Source organism: Equus quagga, chromosome 14, assembly GCF_021613505.1.
Source record: "Equus quagga isolate Etosha38 chromosome 14, UCLA_HA_Equagga_1.0, whole genome shotgun sequence".
In the NCBI taxonomy this organism is placed as follows: domain Eukaryota; kingdom Metazoa; phylum Chordata; class Mammalia; order Perissodactyla; family Equidae; genus Equus; species Equus quagga.
This window is the reverse complement of record NC_060280.1, coordinates 44,397,494-44,423,725: the sequence shown is the minus strand read 5'-3', so window position 1 is coordinate 44,423,725 and position 26,232 is coordinate 44,397,494. Positions and strand designations below refer to the sequence as shown.

Here is a 26,232-nt window from a genome sequence, read left to right as displayed (position 1 = left end):
TTAAAACATTAGCGTCTCATGCGAAATGCAAAGCAAGTCCCCAACAAAAATCATCCCTCTAAATCCCTCCATTAAAGAAATTCTAAATCTGCCTTCCCCCTGTCTCTTCCTGATGAACTCATACTCCTCTCTCAAAACCCAGCACATGGGTGGTCTCTGGTGTACAAATGTCATGGAGAGAGCTTTTCTCTGGCCACAGCACGGACTCTGTCCTTCCTAATCCCTAGCATTTCTTTAACACTATTATTGCAAACAGGTGCTTGCAAGCTGACTTCACAATAGCCAGCTCCTGTGTCATTTTTTCACTTTGAAACTTCAGCGCCTAGGACCTTGCTGCCTCCACAGATTTTTGCTGAATCACAAGGATTAATTAGCTGGTTTAGTTTCTCCTGCAGGGTCTGCCCTGTCCTGTTGTGGACCTCTTTGCACCCTGCTGTGAATCATTGCATGAAGGCCCTGGCAGAGCTTTGGTGCATAAATCAGTTTGCCTAACAAGGAAATCTAGGTAAGTTTGGACAGCTGGCATTTATAAATTCTGCATGTTGGTGGCATCTGTCAGAAATGCATTTCACCTAGCATGCATGCTTTGAGTTACTTGGGAGCTAATTTACATATTCCCCAGGTCTGGACATCACTGCATCTACTTGATGAAAACACAAACAGAAGTTACTGGGTACCACAGAGTGAGTGACTGGCACTCTTCTGGGCTGTTTAGAGGTTGCCAAAATGTCTCTTGGAGGGAGCAGTGGTCTCTGGGACCTTCCTCTGATAAACTCATTCTCCAAATGGCAACTAAAATTTTTCTACAAGGAAAGAGGCCAGGGGCCCTGCCTGTCCCCAATTACCTAAAGGGATGTTTTTCAAATGGCCTCTCTTCTGACCACAGTCGCTTTGGGCCAAGTTCACACGGGCTAGAAAAACTCTGGGTGCAATTTTCTTACAAGAGGTCAGTGAATTTATGGCTCCAACGTCAGAGAGTGGAAAAGAGGGAGAGAGCAATGTTTCTCACTGACCACTGTGGGCATGTGACTCTGTGCAGTTATGGCCTTTGCCCAGGAAAGGTCAAGGTCAGTGACTCTAGTTACTTCACCAAACGCAAACCATTCCATCTCTGCCGCTCTGGGGGCTGAATCCATCCCTGACCGTGCTCCCGGACATCTGGCCCCTGTTTTTCACTGAAACAAATCTGACTGCCCTCGCCTTCTACAATAGCTTCCCAACTTGTCTGCCTGCATCTAGGCTGGCCATGTCCAATCCACTCCTCTCTGTACCCAGCATGCTTTTTGTGAAAGACAGATCTGATTCTGTCACTTCTTCACTTCAAATCACCCAAGGGTTCCCACTGCCTTGGGATAATTTCAAAAATCTTCATCCTGGCTAACAGCCCTTGTGTGATCACAGGGCCTGCTCACAAGTCTCATTTGTCATCACTCCCTACTCCTTCCAGCAACAGGAAATCTCTTTCAATCCCCTCAGTGTAGGTTCCTTTCTTGTCCTTAAGCCTTCCTCATACAAGCTGTCCCTCCACCTGGAACGTGCTCCCTCCCCTATCTGTTTTCACACATCTAATTCCTACTTGTCCTTTATCTCAACCTAGAGGATACTCCCTTTAGGAGACCTGCCCTCTCAAGCTGGTCCTCCCAGAGGACTTTGTATTTCCTGTAACAATACTTCCCACATGGGTTCACCCTAGCCTCTTTGTATGTCTGTATTGCTCACTAAGCTATATGTGCCACAGGACCAGGGGCTAAGCTTGTCTTGTTTATCCCTGTAGCCCCAGCACTTCTCAGAGTAACTAGGCACATGGTAGGTGGTCAGTAAATATTTTGTTGAATGGGTGAATGAACGAATGCATGTGTGCCAGGAATGGTAACTCAGTCTGCTTCTCCAATCTCAGGAGATGAGAGGGAACTCTCCAAGCTGGACTCACCATTACAGGTGCAACGCACATTCCTGTAGAAACGCGGACACACGAAGCTGATGCGAGCCGTGCTGTAGGTCATGAGTGCATGGGAATCCAGTGACAAGCCTTGCTCACAATGCTGCTCCTGACACTCCAGCCCTGAGCAGTTCTTCTCCAGGATGGCTGAGATGCGCATGACGTTCTCCAGATGTCTCCTAGCATTGGACAGCTTCTGGATTAGGTAGGCTGGCTTGTAGAACTCACTGCTGTGCATCTCTACCGCAAACAGCATATCCAGCTGGTTGGTGCCCGCCACGGGCTGGATGCTGATGATGCGGAGGCTGTCCTGCTTCTGGGTAAGGACTGCGTTCCTCAGGGTGCGCCGGAACCCATGCATGTGCAGTCCCACAAAGTCCTCGGGGGACACATTCTCAAAGCGAATGGTCACGGTGTTCTGCAGCATCTCGTGCACCAGCTGCTCCACGTGCACGACCACATCGATGGGCACCTGGAAGCGGCCATCACTCACTGACACATTCAGGACATACTTGCCGCTGTCCAGGCCTCCCAGGGCGATGATTTTCCCATCGTGACTATTCACTTTGAACAAGCTTTTCTGCTCCGATTTCAGGGCAAACGTGAGCACATCATACATGTCTTGATCTGTGGCATGGATCTTCCCAATGACCCCACCAGGAAAGTCGTCCTCCATGGTGACAATGAAAATTTCCAGGGGGATGGCTGTCGGTTTGTGGGTACTTTCCTCGATGACCTTCACGCGGATGTAGGAGTGAGAAACTTGCTGAGGTTTGCCTGAGTCTTTTGCCTAAAACAACCAAAAGGGAGAAAGGTGAGGAACTAAGAAAAAAACCATAATAATTTAAAAAAACAACAAAACGCAGATAGGAGATGTCTGTTCCTTTAACCAGGTTTGCTTCTTCCCCCAACCCCTGCCACGATTCTGCAAGATGCTGAAGATGTGCATTTAAGTAAGAGGAGTGATTTATTACCTTCGGCCCCCATGTGTACACTCTGTTATGGACAATATAATGTGTCAACACAATAAAGCCATTGGGGGTGAAGAGGGAAAGAGGGTAGGGGGTGCTATGAGATCCAACATGCCCAGAGGCTGGCCGTGTTTTAATTCTGGAAAGAAGCCACAGGGGATCCTCATAAAGTGGCATTCCCACTGGAGGAGAAATCCTTGTTCTCTTTGGATCTTTCCTTTTGATTGGACCAGATAGCACCTTTCGGCACATTTAAGAAACAACGTTATTTAAGCAACCATATTAAGGTTTAGAATAAAAACTGATACACTGAAGGGAAAAATAGGTAGCCTGCAAAAACATTTTTGGCTTCCTTCTTGATTTAAGAATTCACAGAACAACCACTCTGACAACAGATCTTTGTTGAACACCTGCCATGTGTGAAAAGGAGATAGTGCTATAGGGCTTCAGAGAAGGGCAGATTCTGATGGGCTGGGTCCCCAGGGCAGGTGTCTGAGGATGTGGAGCTGCAGTGGACCTTGCAGGCTAGGTGGGGTCTTTGAGATGTGTCCTTGTAAGTGGAAGGCAGTGTAAAACCAGGGGCTTGGGCATCACACAGACCTCCGTTCAAACCTTGGCTCTGCCACTCACTATATGTCTGGCCTTGCATGAGTTACTTAACCTCTCTGAGCTTCAATTATTGTTATCTTTAATATGAGTAAAATAATAGTATTACTGCACAGGATTCTTGCATTGTGGGGTTAAAAGACAGAGTGATTGCAAAGTGCTTAGCACAGGCCCGTCCCCACAGAAGTACCTAGTACATGAGAGTCAACGTGATTGTCATTTTTATTATTACTGTCTCCACATACTTTATTTGATGAACTATGTGAACTGGAGATGCTGAAATGGAAAAGTCATGTAGGAGGAGATAAGTTCAGTAAATTAGGTTGGATTTGAAGTCAGACTGTGGAGGGCCTCAAAGGACAGTGATGAATTTGGACTTTACAGGCCAAAGGTTGCCCATGCAAATGTCAGAGGCCAGAAAGATGACAGAAAGGCAGGAAGCCGCTGGGTGTAAGGTGAGAGACTAGTGGGCCTGTGGCCTGAGAAGCACTAGGGAGTTGTGTCTGCCTTAAGACCTGACACTCAAAATCTGAAAGAGTCTGGGACCGGAACTCAACCTGCAGGCCAGAAATTTTCAGGCACTAGGGAGCCACACAATGTTTTAGTTTAGGGCAGGAGTTGGCACACATTTTCTGTAAAGGGCTAGATAAGAAATAGTTCAGGCTTTGGGGGTTCTACGATCTTTATCAACTACTCAACCATTGTTCCAGCACGGAAGCAGCCACAGAGCAGATGTAAACAAATGGGTGAGGCTGTGTTCCAATAAAGCTTTATTTATAAAAACAGTCTGAGGGCCGGATGTGGTTCAGGGGCTGTAGTTTGTTGCTGTGTGGTTTAGGGGAAGGACATAATCAAAGTGGAATGATTAATCTAGGGGGGGTGTAGAGATGTATCAGAAAAGAATGAGGCTGAAGTCAGAAGAATCATCCAGGAGGTTCCTGCAATAGTATGAGTACGGGGTGCTATAGAATAAAGTGGGACAATGGTAAAGGGAATGTAACTGATGCACATAGGGACCTTCTGCAGGCAGAAATGCAGGACTTGGTGGTAGTTTAATATAAGGGACAAGGAGGAGAAAGTTCTCTATGGTGTTTCCAAAGTCTGAGATGTGAAACTTGCTCTCCAACAACCAAACAGGCTATGGAAAGAACTGTACAAACTTCTGTGAGAAGACACTAAAAACCTCTCCTTGCCATTGAGTACCAAGTCTGTGATGTAAAATTCTTTACCTAATGTCATTGGAGGAGTGGGTTGCAACTGATGTGTTCACTGACATGCTTGGAGCCAAAAGTTATTAATATGGGAGGTTTCGGGGAGCAGAGTAAGCCATAAGTTATCAAAAGAAATAATGTGTACAATTAAATGCTATACAAATATAAAGAATTGCTATTGTTATTATTGTCACCATTAATAATGACTTTAGGTTGCCCTCTGTGACAATTGTGGGTAAAAAAAAAATCACTCTGTTTCACTGATGGGACCCGAATGTTGGTGCTAGTAAAATTCATAGATGGGAACTTTTTGGTGCTTTCTTACTTCCTGCTCTTGTCCACACTCTTTCCATACTTGCCACTTTGGCCTTTTTGTCCCATTTCATTGGACACAGGCCAATGAACTTGAGGATGCAGGAATGTGGGGGTGCCATTGCCATCTGAGTGCTTGGTCCCCACCTGCCTCACTGGGGAAACTTACCAAGCAGCGGTCTCTTCAAAAGCCCATGATATGGTTCAATCTCCTTCTGACAATGATTGGAAGCTTCGCCCAGTGGGCTGATGTGGCACGTACCACTCAGGAGACAGCAGCAACCCTTGACCAATTAGTTGTCTTTGGAGGTTAGTTAGAACCCCAGAAATTTTTAGAATGTAGATTTAGGCCCAGTGGCTGTCTGCCTGGCACACCCTACAGGCATGTCCCTCTTGAACAATGATGCTTCCCTCCCTTCCTGTTCAATTTCACACACAGAGGCCGCTTTAGTGGTGTGAAATTGAATTTGAGATTAAAAGGGGAACATTCCTGCACAGTAATGAATTACGTTGACTTGCTCAACAAAGAAAAACCAACCAACGGGCACAGAAACAAGTATGAGAGAAAGTCGGCCTGAGGTGGACAGAGAATGAGGCCCTACCTGGACACACAGCACGTATTCCGGAGACTCCATGTGCCGGAAGACCACGGCTGACCGCAGGATCCCATGCGGGTCCAATGTGAACCCCTCCTCTTCGTTTCCCGACAAAATAGAGAACGAGAAGGGAGGCCCATTGTGAAAGGAGTCCCTGTCTGTCACCACCAGCTGCAAGATGCTGGTGCCTACTGGCTTATTTTCCTGCATGAAAGAGTATATTAAAAAGGAAGATAAAATTACACCTTTCTTCACATTTTAAAAAACCCCATCATTACCGGCTGAGAGTGCTGTGCTGGAACATAGGGCTTTTAGGAGAAGGGATTCCCTGTGATATTATCTTGTCTTCTGAAAATATGCTGGCATCTGTAAGCATCATGCTTCCCCTCCTTGGCCGCCTCCCCACTCCTGCCCCATGAGACAATGAGCCGCAGGTGAGAACACAAGGACTCTGTGTTGAACGGGTTTGTAGGTTCCAAGAATGGTCCCTACACTTGGAAATGGCCTGAGTTCGCCTGTATAGCTCCAGGAAGGTGTGGTGCTCACCAGCCTTGGTGACTACATCAGAAATCGTCATGGGCCAAGAAAACTTCAACCTTTCAGGATGGGAAGGCACTTCCTCACACTTGTCACAACACGATTACACTGAGGCCCAACACTGTGACACAGTGTCACAACATCGGACTTTTTTGGGAGGACATCCTGGCAACTTCCAAGTAAACATACAAAAGCATATGCCAGGTGGAAAAATGGGGCTTTACACCCCACCCCTCAGAACACAGTTTTGCCATGTTTCATGAGGAAATAGAAAGGGGGTAGAACATTTCTCAGCTTGAGAATGAAGAGAAAGGAGATCCTGCACTTCATCAGAATTTTTGGAAGCCCCAGTGTTATTATGTAAACATGATTTTTAAATTTTAAAAATTCTTTTTGGTGAGGAAGATTGGCCCTGAGCTAACATCTGTTGCTAATCTTCATCCTTTTGCCTGAGGAAGATGTCCCTGAGCTAACACGTATGCCAATCTTCCTCTGGTTTGTATGTGGAATGCCGTCACAGTGTGGCTTGATGAGCAGTGTGTAGGTCCACACCGGGGATACGAACCCATGAACCCTGGGCTGCCAAAGCGGAGCGCACGAACCTAACCACCACACCACTGGGCTGGCCCCTATGCAAGCATGACTTTACAGAACCTCTATGCCTTTTCCCTAAAATGGAAATAGAAAGGCTTTTTGTCACTCCTTCTTGGGTGAAAGGTTCTCCTCAGTTTGAAAATGCCAAATGAAATTCCTCTGTAGCTCACGCGTTGGTTTCTTTGGCCCACTCTATTTAGACTTCAGCCTTTCCACAACGTGGGTCTCAAGTCAGTTTCATTAGTTCAGGCCTTCTGATGACATTGACTTAAGATTAAATGAATTTGGGTCACAGAGATGAAGACAACGAGACACGGCAGTTTGGAAAGGAGTCATGCATGGGGCAGACACACTTAAGTTTTATGTGCTGAATTAGTCTTATGAAAACCATGTGTTGGAAGAAGGAAATTATTCTGGGTTGGAAAAAGGGAGGAACGTTTTCTGAAGGAGAAAGAGAAAAGGACCTCAGAAACCTCTTTTTTTGCTCCTTCTCTCAAGTAGCCTTTCGGTCAAGAACAACTAGACCCCGTCTCCCTCTGGAATCGGTCGTGGAACAACTTGAGCCCAGTGTAGATTTACTATTTCACACTGACAGCATACTCAGCACCACACAGAATAGAAGATTTATCGATTTGTTTGCTCACTCTATCAAGGCCATTTCCTCCATAGAAGAGAGAAAATGTGTGCCCTATGGGTCATGGTCTGAGAAAGAAGGGTGACAGGTAACACAGACAGGCCCCCACGCTGCAGCTCTGAGCTGCCGTCACAGCCGCGGTTTACAGGCTGCGCTTCTCGGGTTCTTTCCCTGCTGACTTTCTGTCGTGCATGTGAAAACAGTCTGTCAAGCTGATGGATGCATGTCATAAAACCGACTGTTGAGTAGGCAAAGCCCATTTTGTTTTGGGGCGAGCACACAGAGGCGGGGAGAGGCAGAGAGAGCCCCTGTGAGCGACAGTACTGAAGGAGAGCAATCTGAGAGAGAGAAATGAGGAAGGTGCAGACCCTGGGTGAAGCTTTGTGGAAGCAGGAGAGGGGTCAGAATACACGGCTGCTGGAAAAAGCATCAGAGAGGAGCGGAAAACCAAAATACCACCGGGGAAGGAATCGGATTTCGCTGACAAAGGGGTGGGAATGAAGCAGAGGGCTGCGAGCTTTACGACTGCCTCTAGCCTGATTCCTGGACAGCACACTGGTGCGGGGGGAACCCGCTACGGATGGCCAGACTCAAAGTCGTGTATGATATTCCCCTCAAGACCTGGCTCACTCTCATCTTACCTTCTCCCCACAAAGCCCTGGGAACCTGTAGCGTGTGATTCTCAGGCCAAACTGCATCAGGCGAGAGCTGATTCTCTAGAATATCTGTGGCCCCCCAAGACACGTCTATCACCCCCTGTCTCCCCTAAGTCCTGCACCCTGACAGTATTCCTGGACTGGATTTCCTCATCCTCCCGAAGTTGGGCTTCCAGCTTCTAGAAATACAGGGAAGAGGAGGTAGCTTGGCTCCTAGTACTGTGCTCGTGAAATGTCTTCTGAATAAAACACAGATGGGAGAAGAGTCATTTTCTCTGACAGCAGAAAACCAACAGTAAGTTACTCAATCCTGTAGTCTAATTTGAAAGAGCAGGTGGACTTAAAGTGCTAAACGAATTGCTTATGGAAGATTGATTTTAATGAGGAACAGCTCTATCCTGATGCCCAAACTCCCTTGGAGGGGAGATGGTTTGTGTTCATCTTCCTCCCCTGGCACAACAGCACAAAGTAGCTTAAAGGCAGCCTGTTGTTGCGGAAGAGAATAGTTTTTGTTGAAGACTGACCCGAGTTCAAATCCTGACTCTACCACTTACCCCCTGCATGATCTTGGGTGAGCAACTTAACCACTCAGATCCTTAGCAACTTCACTGTGGAGTGGGGCCCGATGCAGCACCCCACTTCACAGGGCTGTGGTGGGGACAGACAGCCTATGCAAAGCACCCGATGCTTGAAAGAATCCCATCAATGATAGCACTTATCAAGGTTTATTAATTGGCTGCAGTAGAAGAATCAGGCCCTTTTCATACCAGCCTTATGACAGGATGAACAGGTATTAGGTAAAAACCGTAATAAACCATGACGAGCAAACCCCAGCAGAGGCAGGAGGCTAAGCGCCTAAGGACAAGTGCCTGGCAAGCAAGACTGCTCACCTGAATCACAGCGGTATAGTTAGCAGGTGTAAAGACCGGGCTGTTGTCGTTCACATCAGAAATGTCAATGTTGACAGTGGCAGTTGATGACATCGCAGGAGTGCCGCTGTCTACTGCCTGGACGAGCAGGGAGTATCCAGACACCTGCCAAAGCACAAAGGGCTGATGGTGAAGAAGGGCAGCACTTCCCTCCTTCTGTGCACACTCAGACTCGGCTGTGCTTTGCTGAAGATCAGCCATCTTCACTTTGATTCTCTAGACCAGGGTTTCTCGACCGTGGTACCACTGACACTTAGGGCAGGATAATTCTTCGTTGTTGGGGGCTGACCTGTGCATTGTAGGATGTTTAGCAGCATCCCTGGTCTCTACCCGCTAGAAGCCATTATCACCTTCTGCCCATTTGTGACAACCAAAAATGTCTCTAAATATTGCCAAATGTGCCCTGGGGGCAAAATTGTCCCTGGTTAGAACCACAGCTCTCAGCCTTTGTTCAAACATGACAGCTATCAACACTGATCTGTCTTATTGATCAGTTTTGACACTTCAAGGGTTATGGGCATATATAACCCATTGAGGTCTTTCTACTTTTGCCCATCACTACTATGACATCTTTTTCCATATTTTTAATTTCACTGTGAAGACACATATTTTTGGTTAAAAGAGATGATATTTAGAAACTTAGTTTAACCTTGGACAGAGGAATTTTCTGGATCATTCCTTCTGACTTAGATACCTTCAGATGATCCTTTTGGATCTGTTCACCCAGGGCTAAAGCTGCCTATGAAACCAGGACCACATGATCCCAATGCTGAAGGTGCTTTTCTGCCTCCTTGCTCTAGGAAGGACCAAAATTCAAACCATCCAGAAAGACACACCTTTACTTTTTCTTTAAACCATCCATAAATAAGAAACACCCAGAATCCATTGGCAGAAAATTCTTTCAAAGGTCTAACCACATACATCATGCTGCTATATTTTAGCCCATTTCTATTCACTCTCACTATTTAGAATGGAGAATCTTTCTATTTGTACTCATGGAGCCCATGCCTGATTCCAGCAAAGGGGTAGGTGTGGTTAGGAAGGGAGCTGGCCTAAACTAGCTTACCCGTTCCCGGTCTAATTTCTTCTTAACCTTCACAAGTCCCAAGACAGGATCCACAGCAAATTCATTGTCCCGATCTCCACTCACAATCGAAAAATGAATCTGTCCGTTGGGCTGGCTATCTGCATCTTCTGCTATTAGCTTCATGGGACACAAGCAAAACAAAGAAAAGACGTGACACAAGAGACAGAGGAAAGGTTTATTCTTAGAGTCCCAGGTCTGTACAAATGTGCACAGCTCTGACAGTTTTCTTAGGTGCTATGCTCACCAATGCCAGTGATCATGCCCCCAGCAGAAAAGATAATGGGTTAGCTGAAGGAGGGGAGTGCTATTATGAGAGCCGCCATTTTATTTCTGCCTACCGTCTGATGCTTGTTAGGCCTGATTTTCCTCAGGTCTTGAGCCAGCAAGGATAGAGCCAAAGGTAACTGATAGGAATACTTTCATATTCTTTCCCAATTCTGCAAAACAATAGTCTCTACCACTGAGCTGGCATTCTCCAATCCTATGCATTTCCATGTTAAGGAAGCCCAAGAAAATTCCCTTTCTCACATGGCAAACACACTGCCCCACTCTCTGGTACTCCATGTTGGTGACACCGGGATTTGTATGTAAAGAAATAGCCTCATAGCATCCAGGAAGGAGAGAAGGCCTGGGGAGTCCACCTTTGATGTGTAAAGAATGCACACCCGCAAGCTGGTGCTGTGGGAGCCAGAGACAAGGACAGATGGAAGGGACCTGTCTTACCTATGAATAGTGAGGATGGGGAGGATGGAACTCATCGTTTCCAAAATGTAATTTATAAGTCTAAGAGAAGCTGCATTCTGCTAACACCTGGTTTGTTCTTACTGGTACTAGAAAAAATTCCTTCTAGAAAGAGCTTCTCTAAGAATGGCCAATCAATCTTAAACTTGCTCCCATTTGTAACTGCGCTACTCTGTGTGTGTGTCAGTGCGTGTATACACAGGGGGTTGGGGAAGGATTTATCCTTAGCCACTTAATAACTTACCATGTAAGGGCACAAACTAGTAAGAGCTATTATTAGAAATTCAATCTATGGTCTGTTTTGTTTTCTCAAAAAACATACACTCCTGGGAGGAAAGTGATTATTGATCACTTACACTGTGATATAAATGACTTTATCAGACCTTTTTCTAATACAGAAACTGGAAAAGGAGCAGTTGAAAGACTGGCGCCTGTCTAGAGTTCTTGGGGACAAATGGACCCTAAAAGGAGAAAGTGTGAATAGAATCCAAGATAGATTTTGCTCATTTTTTCACCCTATTTAAGTTTATTAGCCTCAGACATTTGAACTTCCTGCTGGCACCTACCAAAATGACAGAGTCCCCGACCAAGGCATCTTCACTTATGACAGCACTGTAGACATCTTGGCTGAACCTGGGAGGGTTGTCATTCACATCTGTGAGGTTGATGCTCACTGTGGCCACAGCACTGAGAGCTGGGGTGCCCCCATCTTTGGCTTCCACCACGAGGTAAAATTTTTTGCATAATTCATAGTCCAGGACTTCAGAGACAGAAATACCCCCTTGGAGGAAGAAAAATGGGGAGCTTTAGATTTGATTAGGAAAAACATTGGTCACCAGTTCTATAATCATGGTTAAATTTACACCATCATCTCCAGCCAAGAATTTTAGATATTTAGGAATGTGTTTATTTAATGCCCTACTGAAAGCATCTCAAAGTCTGACTAACATTGTCAGTTAAAACATAGCTATCCATCAAACACAGAACTGAAGAAATTGAGTCTTTGCAAGTTTCTGCAATAGTTTCTGAACTTCTCTCAAGCAGTCTGAAAATCTCTGGCATTATTCACCCTCACGCAACTAAGGGACAGGAACAAGCATTGCTGATAAGTGTCTCGCGATGATTCCTCAAGTGGACCCATGTGGACGGAGAATGAGCCAAGATATGTGGATGCGACTGTATGAGCCCACCCCTCATCAGCAAGTAAATACTTGCAGACTTAAGTGAATTGAAGTACCCACTAAGGTGCCTTGCCAAGTTATAACGTGCTTATCTAAAACCATTATGGCACGAAGAAGGCAAAGATTTCAGAAAGCTCAAGGTACAGTGACACGTAATGGAAAAGAAAATACCTGGGGATCAGTGGCCAAACAGTAAGTGTGAGTTTAGTGTCTACAATTACAGAACAGAGATGAAGCCCAAGTTATTTAAATTAAGCAAGTAGAACAAGGGAAAGCAGCTAGCTGGGTGTCACTGTGAGGGGGCGGCTCTGTGAGTGCTACTTCCCTCCCATTCTAGATCTTTCTGGTGAAGTGATCCAATCCTGCATTCTCAACTGGTAACTGGTCATTGAACTGCCTGCAGAGCAATTCTCAAGGGCATGTGCCTTTCTCCCACCTGGAAAACAATCATTAGGACCAAGGTGAGTATGTCACATCCATTCACATTTCCAGACAGGCGACTTCTCTAGAGGGTAAGGCTGCCCTTCTACTTAAGGTGAGAAACAGAAGTCAGACCTATAACAAGAGGCTCTTTCTCCCATAATTAAGTTTTCTTAGCAATTACCACCCTTAGTGCTTTGTTTTGCAGACCAGTCTCATTATCCAGTGCCAAATTTAAACAGTACTTAACCATTTCCCCATGGTGTTCATATACAATAGCTATAACTATTCAGGCTAAGGCTGACACATATTTAAATGAGGAAAATCCCCATACGTTTTAATTTGAAGTAATGAGCTTAATAAACACTTACTGCTGGGAGAAGCTGCTAATGCAATTCCTCCATCAATATTTCCACCTTCCTAAACTTAAGGGCAGGGACTACACCTCCTTCACTTTTTGCACCCCGCATGGCATAGCAGTGCTATATGGAGGTTAGAACATAAAAGTCAGAGTCAGGAAGATCTGAGTTCAAATCTTGGATTCCCTACTTACTCACAGTGGACGTTGGGTAAATTATTTAACCTCTCTGAAGCTCTGTTATCCTCATTTAGAAAATGTAAGAAATGACTAATGATTTAATAAGAATCTCGCATATTTGCCATATTAAATAAACATTGCCAATTCTGATAGTTTCTTGTTCGTGTTTACTGGACTGTCCCAAGGAGAATGGAACTCCCTTGCCACCTTGCTCAACAAGTGCATATTCCTTGAGCGATGAGGGAATTATGTCCAATGGCCGGAGGTGTGAGAGACTCACCTTTCTTATCTGAAAAATGGGCCTATTCACAGGGGCCTGCAGGTCACTGTACAGATCACTTACAACGTCTGCCTCGGCAGGTGACCAGAGAGTGGCAGCCTGAGTTTGGATAGTGGCAAGCGGATGCTAATCTCCAGGAGCACTTCCAAACATACGATCCAAGGAAAGAAACAGAAAAGAGAGAGAAACAAACAAACCCCCGTGTTTGGTATGCAAATACTGCTTCCTCTTCCCACCTATGAACCACATTACTGCTCCCAAGCCTTGCATCCTCAGAAGCAGAGTGCCAGAGGGCACTCCAAGTTCTGCTGCAGGCCTTGCTAGGAGAAGATTTGTTTCCACTGTGAGGGAGCTAGGAGGAGGAAAAGGAGCCCTAGAAAGGCAGTCAGCGTGTTGAGAGAAGCAGGATACAGTGAAGCCTTGAATTGTAACTGGGTTGCTGTTTACCCACCTGTCTTTGGGTTGATTCTAAATTTCCCTTGTTCATTCCCAGACCGGATGAGATAGGTAATCTCAGCATTTGTACCGATGTCTTTGCTGGTGGCAAAAACAGCAAGGACTTGTGTGCCAGGGGAGGTGTCCTCAGGCACTGTCACCAGGTAGTCCCTCCTTTCAAACACAGGGGGGTTGTCATTAATGTCCAGGACAGTGATGGTGACAGTGGCAAGAGAGGACAGGGCCTGTCCAGGGCTCTGGTCGGTGGCTTGCACGCTGATGTTGTAGGAGGACTGCTGCTCTCGGTCCAGTGGCTGCTCCAGGATGATGATGCCAGATGAGCTGTCAATGGAGAAGAAACCATCGGCCGAGTCGGCCAGGGAGTACACGACTTTCCTGTTGATGCCTGTGGGAGATGCAAGAACGTGAGTGGAGTAGATTGTGGCCTGCCACTCTGAACTAGAATATTATGGCTTTGCCAACTTTTGAAGGGTCACACGAAGAAGAATAGTAATTATAGAAACCACAGCTTTGGTTCCACAAAAATGTAAAAAATATACAGCTAAACTGAGTGGTACAGAGATAAAAAATATTGACAAAAAATATCAGAAATAGTTGGATATTCTTAATATATTAAAGAACCCCACACATCTTTAAGATAAAGTCTAAGATGCCAATAGATACATGGGTAAGGATGTCCCCCAGAAAGAGAAATACAGATTAATTAGTTACTTCAAAAAATATTTATCTAGAATCTATCAGGCACTATTCTAGCTGCTAGAGATTCTAGCAATGGACAAGAGTCAAACATTTCATGAGGAAATTTTTACATTCTAGTGGGAATAAATAAGAAATTAACAATGACAAAGAATCAACAAAATAAAAGGCATGTTAGAGGGTAAAAAGGGAGAAAAATAAAGCCATAAGGGGGAGATCAGGAGTGCTGGGGGGAGAGGGAGTCTGGGAGATAGAGGCAAGGGTGATAATTTTAAACGAAGTGGTCAGGAAAGAGCTTGACACTTGAGTAAAAACCCGAAGGAGGGGAGGGAGTGAACAGTGCAGATTTTGGGGAGAAGAACACTCTGGGTAGAGGGACCCACAAGTGCAGAGGTCTGAGGTGGAAGCCCATCTAGTGTTTTTGAGGAGCATTGTCAAGAAGAGTAGTGTGACTAGAGTCAAGAAGAAAGAAGTAGAAAATGAGATCAGGGTGATAATGGGTCAGGGAACAGATCGAGTGGGGTTGTGGTGGTGAGGTGGGAGGCTACTGGAGGGATTCGAGGAGGGAAGTCATGTGATGAACAGAATCACTCAGGCTTCCAGTTGTGAACAGAATGAAGAACAGCAAGAGAGGAAGCAGGGAGACCAGCTGGCAGACTTTTACAAGAATACAGGCATGCGATAATGGCGGCTTGAACAAGGTGGTGGTGTTGGAAGTGGTGAGAAGTGATCGGGTTCCAGATCTATTGTGAACACAGAGGTGGTGTGAAAATGAGTAAAGGAAACTTCATTTAACTCGGAGCTGGCCAGGCTTGAAGGGGAAGCTCTTAACGTACTACCACCCAGTGTTTGGAGACTCCAGAAGGAAGAAGCTTATCTTGCTTTCTGCAATGGGAAGAAGCTTACTTCACATATTCTAGTAGAAGGAAGGAAGATTTTCTCCTTGCCCAGGAATAGCTCAGCCAGTGTGGAACTGCCACACTCAGCCAAGGAGGTGCTGCCACCATCCTGAACTGTCAGTCTCCTCCAATAGACTTTTGTTTAAACCAGTCCCTCCCAACTTCCTCCTTTACTCCAGAAAACCAAGTCCCTTTCCTTTGTTCTCTGGACTGGCCTGTGGTTCACCACAGTTTGCACGTCCCAAATTGCAATTCCTCTGCTATTTCCAAATAAACTCATTTTGCCGGTAAAATAACTGGCTATTTCACTTTTTAAGGTTGACACTGGTAAGAAGTGAGGCGGTATTGGATGTGTTCTGAACTTGGAAGTAGTGAGAAAAGATTGTTTTCTGATTATAGAGCTGGCAGGATATGGGATGTGAGAGAAAGAGAAGACCCCAGGATGACTCTTAGGTTTTGGCGTGAGCAGCTGAAAAGAGGGCGTTCCATCAGGTGGGATGGAAAGGACTACAAGAGGACTAGGATTTGGATGAATGGTCACGAGACCCATTTTGGACAGATTAAGTTTGAGATGGGCATTTTATATGTAAGCAGGGATCCAAGTAGGAAGTTAGTACCGGAGGCGGGAGATGAGAAGAGAGGTCCAAGCTGGAGCTATAAATTTGAGGGTTATCAGCGTTCAGATGGCATGCAGAGCCACGAGAATGGATGAGATCAAAAGGGAATGTAAAGAGAAAAAAGAAATCCAATGGCCAGTGAGCCTGGAGCACTCTGTCCATCAAAGAAGGGAGAAGATCTAGTCTAGTCAGAGAGTGAGCTCCAGCTCTATAATCTAAGAAAGGCACTTAGTTACCAAAATACCATTTTATCTTAATAAATACTACAGCTAAAAGATATCAACCTGGAAATGTCCCTCAACAACCAACACCGTAGTGAATAATGACTGGATTGACTTCCGGTTCTGAAGACTGATTTAATTGTTTTCATCAGAGGCTCTGAGCATTTCAAAATGGTTCATGTACCAGAAATTCGCTATAAGTTAAGATTTATATGAAGCAAAATGTAACAACTTCGTAGGCTGAAAAAGCATTATTTTGAACCTAAATGCGCTTAATGAAGACAGTCATTAGTCGTGACTTCAGCTATGCAATCACCTGAAAATGTCTTTTGTGAGTCATGGACCCTGGAACATAAGCTGTTAGAGGGGTGGGTCTAAGCCTATGTTGTTTTCTATTATAACACCTTGCCCTGGGACAGACTTTGGCAGTAATAGGAGTTAAACTCTTTACTCCCCCAGTGTACAATTTCCCTTAAGCCAAAATTCCCAGCAAACCAATAAAATCATATATCTGGAGGGAATGACATAAATTGCATTATGTGGCTTTAACCAAAAGGTCAACACTGAGAGCTTGTTCTTGGTTCCATTCCAGAGAGTCCATTTTTTCCAAAGTTTCATCATTTACTTTTATTTCTCTTTCAAAACAACCACCCCGTGGTATATAAACATCAACCTCTGATTTTACTGGTGCTAGGATTAAAAACAAGAAGGCTTTCCTCCTCTTTTGCTGCCCCTAGAAATAAGGCTCCAGAGCAGAGCTTTTAGGAATGCTTTTTGGCTATTTTTAGAGCGGCTGCAAGACTAAATTCTTCAATGTAAATTCCTGGGGTGAATACGCAGTGGGTTGCAGAGGTGATCAAGATTGCACCTGAAAAACACTATCCCCGCCTGGGTGTCAGAGCTGGTTGTGTGCCCCGGAAGCTGCCTTGACTGCCTGGATAGTCTCAAGGTACCTCTCAAAGTCACAAAAATGCATTTATGGAAATGCATCAGTGATTGATGTAAATACACCACATGGGTTTTCAAATCACACATGTTCCCTGAGAATTTGACTTCTCCCTCCAGCATCTGGAAAACCAGTCTTACCAACCCTAGGATGGGATGGGAAATTCACGCAGCGCCTTTCATCTGAGCATCTGCTGATACTACAAAACCCACTTCCGTGATGCATAATCCGAGAGCTGAGGGATTTGCCTGGTGCCGCTAGCATTTTCAGGTGAGCACGAGGGACAAAACCCTGTTTTTCCTGGACTCCTACCCAATCTCCATAAGGATTCCAGGAAATCTGCTCTGGACATGGTTCCTCTTCGGGTCTAAAGTTCATTTAGGAAGAAGGTAATTTCTGACTCTGTTCTAAAAGCCAAGGCACTCCGACCAGCTGAGCTAGAGAGGGAGGGGTTGGGTTTGCACACGGGTGTGCTCTGTGGCAGCAAGGACTAAAGGGAAGGTGATTTAGTGGCTGCCTGTGTTTCCCTCACTAGGACACCGCTAAAATCTAATTAAAAATATCACCTGTGTTCCTGGTCTGCCGCTTTCTCTTCTGGCCCTATTCAGAGGCGCTGGGTTCTGCTCAGATCCCCAAGCAGGAGAAGCTATGTTCCCTGAGCTTCCTGCTTAGCCGGCTAGCCCTGTTGTTGGAGCTGTGTTTACAAGGCTGACATTAATCAGCCACACAAAGACCGTGGCTCCCCTCCGGGCAGATTCTGTTAATTTAAACTCGGTGACAGCATTTTTCTGCTTTACCACAGCAGAAAACTATCCCCTCCCCACCAAGTTGCTGACCCAACTCCCCCCACCTCCCCATACATTTTGCTTCTGACAGTATCTTGGGCATTCATACCACGAGGACCTGGGAGATTGATTGTTTACCTCTCCTGTCTGTTACCAGTTCGACTGAAATGGACGCAAGACCAGAAAAGATGGTGGTGGGGATCCAAGCCAACAGACCTGCTGAATGGCATCACTTATGATTTGATAACACTCAAGAAAAGAGCAGGATATATTTTTGGAACATGTTAAAACTCCAATGTAGACACAACTGCAATGAATTTCAATGATTTCTAGAAGTAAAGTGAGATGCGTAAATGACAATTTGGAGGCAGTATTTTTCGTGTATAACTTGGTCTTTGCTGTGTTACCAGGCGATGGGGTGCTGTCTTTGTTAAAATGAATGCAGGTTATGTCACTAAAGTGGAAACTTTTTTATCCAAGGGCGTTTGATAAATGCCATCCTTCAAGTAACCATCCCTTCGTTACACACCCGGTGGAAAAGATGACCCTGAGCAGAAGACTCGCTTGCTAATTGGTCTAATGCTCTTACTGCATGTCACGATGTGTTATCTGAAGGTATAACATTAATCCATCATTTCACATCTGTGTTTTAAGTATGTAATTCTCTTCACCAATTTGAGCCTAATTTAATGAGGACAGAGCTACTTAGCTTCTTGAAATGCTGAAATGCCAGGCTACCAAGAGAAGCATGACTTTCATTGCAAGTGAAGTTTCTGCACGTTAACTGTGGCAAATGGAGCAGGCAGGCCTTCAGAGGATTAAAATCAAGTGAAAAGAGAATGATTAAAATCCCTATTTACTCAAAGGAAGTAATAGGAAGTGGCATTTTGTGGAGCTGGGGTTGGAGGAAAGAAATAGCACATAAAGATTCCCAGGAGGGCAGGCTGTGAAAGCTGGGGGTGGGTTGCCATGGGCATCTGTATTCCCTCCGTTGGAAGGTTTCTAAATGGAAGCTAGGTTCCTTTCAATTCAGCTAAATGGAAAGATGGACTTTTTGGACATGGGACTGTACAGAAAAGTCAAAGTTTTGAATGCTTTAAAATGAAGGCAATGGTCCAGTCCTGGAAGACAGGAGACCTTGCTTCTAGCCCAAGATCTGCCCAAACTACACAGTGCACTTGGGCAAGTCACTTAACTTCACTGGGTCTCAGGTCTTTTCATTTTTGGAATGACAGAACCCAGGTCAGTTGAGATTTAAGATGATATTCCAGCACTATGCTTCATTTCCAAGTTAAACAAATGGAGCTAGTTTCATTTATATTTCCACAGGACTGCCCGCTCCCTGGCCCCCAACTGCTCACTAAGTTGCTAGAACTTGGCTTAAGTGGGCCAGCATCACCAAAGGAGAAGTCCAAATTAAGCCTGATCATGATGAGCTATTGGAATCTTCTGGATGGGAAGAAAACTTAACATAGCAGATTCCTATCATTCAGTTGAATGTTCAGAGTTCACAAATACAGCTTAGACTAGCAAGGCTTTCAGACCTTGAAGAAATAACGCCCACTGCTAGGATCATCCCCCAGGATCTAACCCAGTGTTAGAAGAACTCAGCTTTATATTGAGATTGTTAAATGTGTTAGCAGCGGCACCAAAACTGAACAGTGAGAGTGTCCAACACAGCAAGTACATTGAGATTTTTTTAACCTGGTCTTTGAATAATGTTTTCTCCCCTTCTCCTAAGATCAAGCTCCCTAAGCTTAAGGAAACTACAAGAGCTCTGTTATGCTTGCTTTAGGTTTTTATGTTGGCAGCTGCTTTGACCTTGTCAGAGCAGGACCTTGTCTGTGACATTCACACTGTACCCTCCACCAGCTGCACAGGATCTGGCCTATAGGTGGCACACAAAAAATGTGGGCTGTACAAATTACTGTAAACTCACTTTTATAAGGAGGTTTAAATTGATATGGAATAGAATCTGAGAAGAAATAATTTGAAACAATCTCAACAATTAGACTAGTAACACGTTGAATTTTGGTTCTAATCACTTATTTTTTAAATCAACTTTATTGATATATTGAGGTGTCATAATTTATGTACAACAACATGAACACATTCGAAGTGTCCAGCTCATAAATCCTAACATACATACACCCCCATGGAACCGCAGCCCTTATCAAGATATAGAACATTTCAATCACCCCTCAAATTTACATCATGTCCCACTGCAGTCAGCCCCCGGATCCCACCTCCCAGGCAATGTAAAAACCTATTTTTGAACCAATACTTTCTCCTTTCTTCATTAATGCCTATTCATCAGTGCTTGAAATCCCACAAGTATATTTAGATTTCACAGTCTTCATGACCCAGGTTTGGTGATTAAGGCATGCTCTTATTTAAGCTATAAGGATTATCCTTTGAAGAGAAATGATAAACAAAGCTTTGGTTCTTGAATATGTCATCGTGTTCCTTTCCGACAGCTTTATCCTTAAAACACAGTAGTTACTTTTGAGAAGTGCAAGGATTCGGTCTTTCTCACAAGAGACACTGGCTATGACCCTTCCATTTAATGAGGATTTGCCAAGTGCCACCTGTTGGATTGCTCCGGGCACTGCATCGAGGGGAAGCGGAGCCCCAAAGACATCATTCTGAACACCATCCCTAGGAGCTTAGCAACATGACGAGGAATTACTTAAACTAGATAGTTCAGGGCATCCTGCATGTCTTCCACCAGGTGCCCTCTCCCATTGGAATCAGAACCCCGGGTTCTTTTGATTCTATCGCTGAGCTATCTCTTGAATGTCTTGTGGCCGGGTCTCATAGCCAGGTGAGGCTCCCATTCTCTCTCACCTAGACAGTTGCAAGAGACTTCTAATTACAAACTACCTCAGACTCTTGCTTCTCTTGGCCAGACTTAACTAGAGTTAAGTTCCTAAAACTTTGGATCCAGTCCTGCTTCAGCTGCTCAAGATGGTCAGGAGCTTCTCACTTTGTACAGTCAGAAGTAGAAACGTTTGAGAATGGCTTTCTAACCTTTGCAGTCTGGTTCCAACCCTCCCTCTCAGTGTCATCGCCTGCTCCACTGCCACCGTGTACCGTCTACTCCGGGTACTCCTGAAGACGCTGTGCACATTCACTCCTCCAGGCCTTTGCTCGTGCTTTTCCTTCTGCTCAGAACGTTCTCTTCCTCTCCTTTGTCAAAATCCTACATATTCTTCGCAAGATCTCCTCTGGGACAGCTTCCTTAATTTCCCCAATTACTCCTTCCTCACTGTGCTCCCTTAACATTATTTTGCATTATCATTAGTTATATTTAAGTCTGCTCTCCCACTAGATTAATGTATTTTTTAGGCAGACGGACCGTGTTTTACTATCTCTGTACCCCAGGACTGAGTGCAGGGCCTGACACATAGTCAGGGTGCAATAAAGGTTGAACTGCAGAAGAAACAGCCAGGGCACCAAAGCGAGTGCGTGAGCGTGCTAACACATCAAATGTAGGTGATATGCGTTCTGCGCACACATGCTCACTGCAAAAGCAAGTGTTAAAGAAAAGTGAAGAACCTCAAAAGGTGCAACACAGAGAAGTCAGGAATATTTAATATTAAAAAGGTACATAAAACATTCATAGATTTATAAAAAGCTATTGCTAAATAGACGTTTGCATTTTTGAAAAAAAAAAAAACTGCTCACTACCCAATTTTCCAAGAATGAGTGGTTGAATAAATCATGGCACTTTCATATCACAGAATACTATATATATCATCATTCAAAAGTGTAAAATAATATATAACATGTTTGCAAGCCAGTGAAAAAAGCAGGTTAGAAAGCAATATATAGTTTAGGAACCTGTTTTTGTAAAGAACAAATGCAGAAGGGATTTCTGTCAAAATGGCAACAATGCTTAGAACTGACTGTTTTTTTCTTTTTGCCTGTCTTTCCAGATTTTACTCAGCGGACACAGATCATTTTGTAATAAGTAAAAGAGCTATTACAAAAATCATGTACTTGGAAAATAATTCTTTAATATCAGTTTTGGAGAGCAGTCAAATTTTCAAGTTATTTTTCAGGCCAGTTTAATTCTCAATGTATATACCATTTGAAATAATTGTAGAAAAAGATACTTATCTATTGTATAAGGCTTCTTTTTCTGGATATTTCCATTCCTCATATTAGTTTGTGCTCAAAAAGACACTCACTTTACTTAGAAAATAAATTTTTGCCAAAGGTCTCATTTTAAAAGTTATTTCAAAAGATACACTTTTTAAACTGTTTTTTTACACTTAAGCTGTAGAAGAAAATGGCTAGCCTAAAATTCTTATCTCATTGTCTGTGGGAGACAAGTAAAATCCCATTACTGTGAAAGGACTCAAACTGACTGGTCTTTAATCTCTTTAAAATATGCCTTTGGATGATATGAAATAAAACAGAAAGTTGCCATGAGGAGGCCCGTGGAATTGCAATTACTTTTTAATTAGAAATGACTTTTAAATAGATTCTCTAATTATTTCTGTTTGAAGTGCCTTTTAAAAGTTTTTCATTGGGTGATGACTAAAGCTGGCACATTCCCAAGGGCAAAATACCAACTCTTGGGGTCATTAGTCCCTTGGCTTTTCGAATAGTCAAAAAAAGACAGGAGGCGGCACCAGTCACAGAGTCAGGGAGATGCCAATCATACCATAAACCTCCTGGGGACTCGCCAATTGGCCTGGCACCAGCTCTGCTGAGTAGGACTGGTGACATGATTGTGCGGTCCCACACAACATAAAAACGCAAGGCCCCTTGTTTAAACAATGTTAACAAGTTCAACACAGCCACAGCAGAGCATTAAATCAACATGAGGCCCTTCTAAGCAAAGGCCCTGTACAACTTCAAGGCTGCACACCCAGAAAGCTGGCCCCGTGGCTGAGCGAGACTACTTTCCGTGATATCTCAAAAGCTGCAGCTCATCTGGGTATGAACTCTTTCAACCATCTATGCTTGGCACTTTGCTAGGCCTGAGATAGTCAAGTATAAGTAAATTAATTCATCAACTAAGTACCCCAAACTCCACATCTATTGGTACGTAGAACTTTTATGTTGGACTGCTATCCAACAATGATACTAAAAATGTTTCCCAAGGGGGTCATTAAGTATGACCATCAGATCAATTCACTCATCCAGCCAATAAGTACTCATAGGACTTCTGCGGTACGCTAGCTATGGGGGCTGCAAAGAAGAATGGGTCACAGCACCTCGACTCTCAAATGGCTCCTATTTCTCAGGAGACAAGCATGTATATAGTTGATTGTTGGAGAGGGGTGGCCAAGGGAAGTTTCCTAGAGAAAGTGAATTGAGTCATGAAGGAAAGACATGAGTTGTGAGGAGTACCAAAGTGGAAAAGTGACAAGAAGAAAGGGCATTTCATGTGATGTGAACGAATGTGAAGTTAAGAAGGGTAAGATTGCAAGGTGTACTCAGAGAAGGGTAAAGGGTTCGGTATTGCTAAATTAGGAGTTCAGAATGGCAGAAGCTAATGTTGTTTATTTTCAGAGCCACTAGCAAATTACCAAAGCTGTTATAAATAATTATAGCTGGAGTAACTGGGCATAAGTTAATGGATAAATTAGTAGAGAGAGAAGAAGAAGATTGGAAGGAGTGAGTTGGAGAGGGTGTGTGGGTGGGAAGCATTTTGTAATATGTGAGAAGTTATTTAAAGAGCTCCCCAGCAGATGATGGACAACATAATTGTGTCTGTCAAGGAGGCTTCGCAAGATGAAGTGATAGTGTGTATCCTGCAGCAACGCTGGTAAGCACACTCCACTGAGCCTCAACATACCCTGCAGAGGCAGGAAGCAAAGTTGGGGTCGTTGGATTCTGTAGAAAACGCCCAAAGGTATGTGTAAATCCCCCCAAACACTCTAGCGCTCCCTTAAACCCGTCTTCTGCCTTGCGTTGTGTTGGATCAGGATTGATCCAGTTGAGTAGCTCAGAGGCATTACCGACCTGTACTGATGAGGCATCCTGTGAATGGGTGAGCTCATGGGAATGAATCCCTGCGATTACCTGTTAGAAATCAGAATTCTCTGCCCATGGGTGATGCTAAAACACTTCACTAAGATATCCCTTTCTCAAAGGAATTAGCTGTTCCATATGACGGTAAGTGTTTTGACCCCCAATGTGGAAGAAATTGGATTTTAAGAAGAGTAATAACAACAACTTACACGCGTTAAAGGCAAAGACTCCTAAACCAGGCGAGGCATCATAATCAACCAGAGGGAAAAACTATATGTCCAGCCTTATCCCAGACTTTCTGAATCAGGTTTTGGAGACGGCATCCTGGCCTGTTTGTTTATTTTTGTCTGTTTATTTGTAAAGTTCCAAAGGGGATTCCAATGCACAGCCAGGGCTGATAACCAGTTTGTCTGACTTTTGAGCATTATTTTCTCTCTGCTGCTGGATCCTGGAATCTGGGAGGAGGTGGTTTGTAGGGCCCTAATCAACTGAAGGGATCCTATTTTCTTGAGCATGGGGGAGAGGGGTGGTGACTTTGTATTCCCAAATGAAGCCTTGTGAGACAGAAGACATTCATATTCTCTCCAATGGAAGTGGAGAGGGGATTTGAGGATTCCTACACAAGGGAGCGCAGGCTGAGTGTGTGACAGTCCCTGGAAGAAGGAATCCACATATGCCCTAGACATGACATTAGGGAATTTAGGTGGAATGTCTAACTTTGTTCTCCTGACAACTTGGCAGTTCAACAGACACATATCAAGCATGTACTGGGTGGCTGGTGCCATGCTAGTGCTGGTGAAACATAAGTGAACAGGCTGGTATCCCAGCCCTCCAGGAGCCCATGATCTGGTGGGAAAACAAGGAATTAATATCTCCATTTTTCCAGGGAGGAAGTGGAGGTTCAGAGGGGTTGGGGAACTTACTGAAGGTCAGAGAGTAAGTGTTGGAATTGGGATATTTAATCTGGTCTCATCCCAAAGTCACTGTGTGATGTCACTTCCCAAAGTGACAGACAAATGTGACACAGAGGTGACGGGGTGTCACAGTCCACCATCTAGTCCTGATGCTGGTGGAGGTAAAGAATTCAGGAAGGGGCTCACAGGGCCCTGGAGCCCTGTACTCAGGACCACTATCCATTTAACAGATGCCTTGGGAGAAGTCACTTAACCTTTGAACCTCAGTTTCTCCATCTGGAGGTGGGAGTATCAAGATTTGTTCTTGCTATAGTAAAATTACATGTTTAAGTATTTTGGGCTCTCAGGAGAAGAGCTTTGAACATAGGATGATATTTTTTGATATCTACAACAAAATGCTTCGACCATAACGTGCTCCAGAGAATGGCTTGTATCTCTTAGTCTTTAGGGGGATTATTTAATTTTTATGGACATTTTAATAGCCCCTCAGCTGCCTTCAAAGATTTAATACTTCAGAGAACAACAGAGCTTTGATGAAGAAAAGAAAAACGTGTTGAATCACTGGCCTATGCAGCTTAGAGGTAACAATTTGTTTTCTTTTTCCCTTGAGGAAGATTAGCCCTGACCTAACTACTGCCAATCCTCCTCTTTTTGCCGAGGAAGACTGGCCCTGAGCTAACATCCATGCCCATCTTCCTCTACTTTATACGTGGGACGCCTACCACAGCATGGCTTTTGCCAAGCGGTGCCATGTTGGCACCCGGGATCCAAACTGGCGAACCCCGGGCTGCTGAGAAGCGGAACGTGCGAACTGAACCGCTGCACCACCGGGCCGGCCCTGATAAGAATTTCTAAGGCGTTAGGAAAGATATAGAATATATGATACTTAAGAACAGATAGGCTGAAATCAGAATTGAATCCCTCTTGAAACATCTTCTGGTAGAAACTACTAGAGTATAGAAAAGAGCATTGGCCTGAGATGTCAGGATACCCTCCTTTTAGATCCAGTTCTGCTACTAAGTCAGTCATCTTGGGTAAGTCTCTTTGTCCCTGAGCTTCAGTTTCCTCTTCAGAAAAAGAAGGATTTGACTGGATTTTTCCTCAGCAGTGGTAACATTCTCAGATCTACTAGGACTACAGTTCACAGAGGAAGTGGGCCTAAAGCCCCAAGGAGAACCCATAAATCCACGAGAGCAGCAAGAAGGAGCAGCCAATAGCCGCTCACGCCCTCACGCCCTGCCCACGTCAAAGCAGCTGTGTTCCCCACTTGGCTGAACTGCTCCTCCTCGAGGGTGGGCCCTATTTTGATTGCCACTGACCTGCATGAAAACCCTCTTCCTCACAGAGTGGAGCCTGTGGAAGGATAATAGCTATGGTAGGGGACTCTTAAGGATATACGGATAAAATTCAGGATGCCCATGAACTTGCATTAGTGTATTAGTTCTCTATTGCTCCATGCCAAGTGAGCCCAGAACTTA

General features: G+C 44.5%; 1 protein-coding gene across 1 annotated transcript in view; it reads right to left on the bottom strand.

Moving 5' to 3' along the window:
• Positions 1-26,232, bottom strand: part of FAT3 (FAT atypical cadherin 3) — a 615,042-nt gene that overhangs the window by 44,384 nt on the left and 544,426 nt on the right. Inside the window, 6 exon segments of the mRNA XM_046684612.1 lie at positions 1,931-2,729; positions 5,642-5,839; positions 8,947-9,090; positions 10,052-10,189; positions 11,380-11,594; positions 13,684-14,073. Of these exon segments, the coding sequence (XP_046540568.1) occupies positions 1,931-2,729; positions 5,642-5,839; positions 8,947-9,090; positions 10,052-10,189; positions 11,380-11,594; positions 13,684-14,073 (1,884 nt within the window).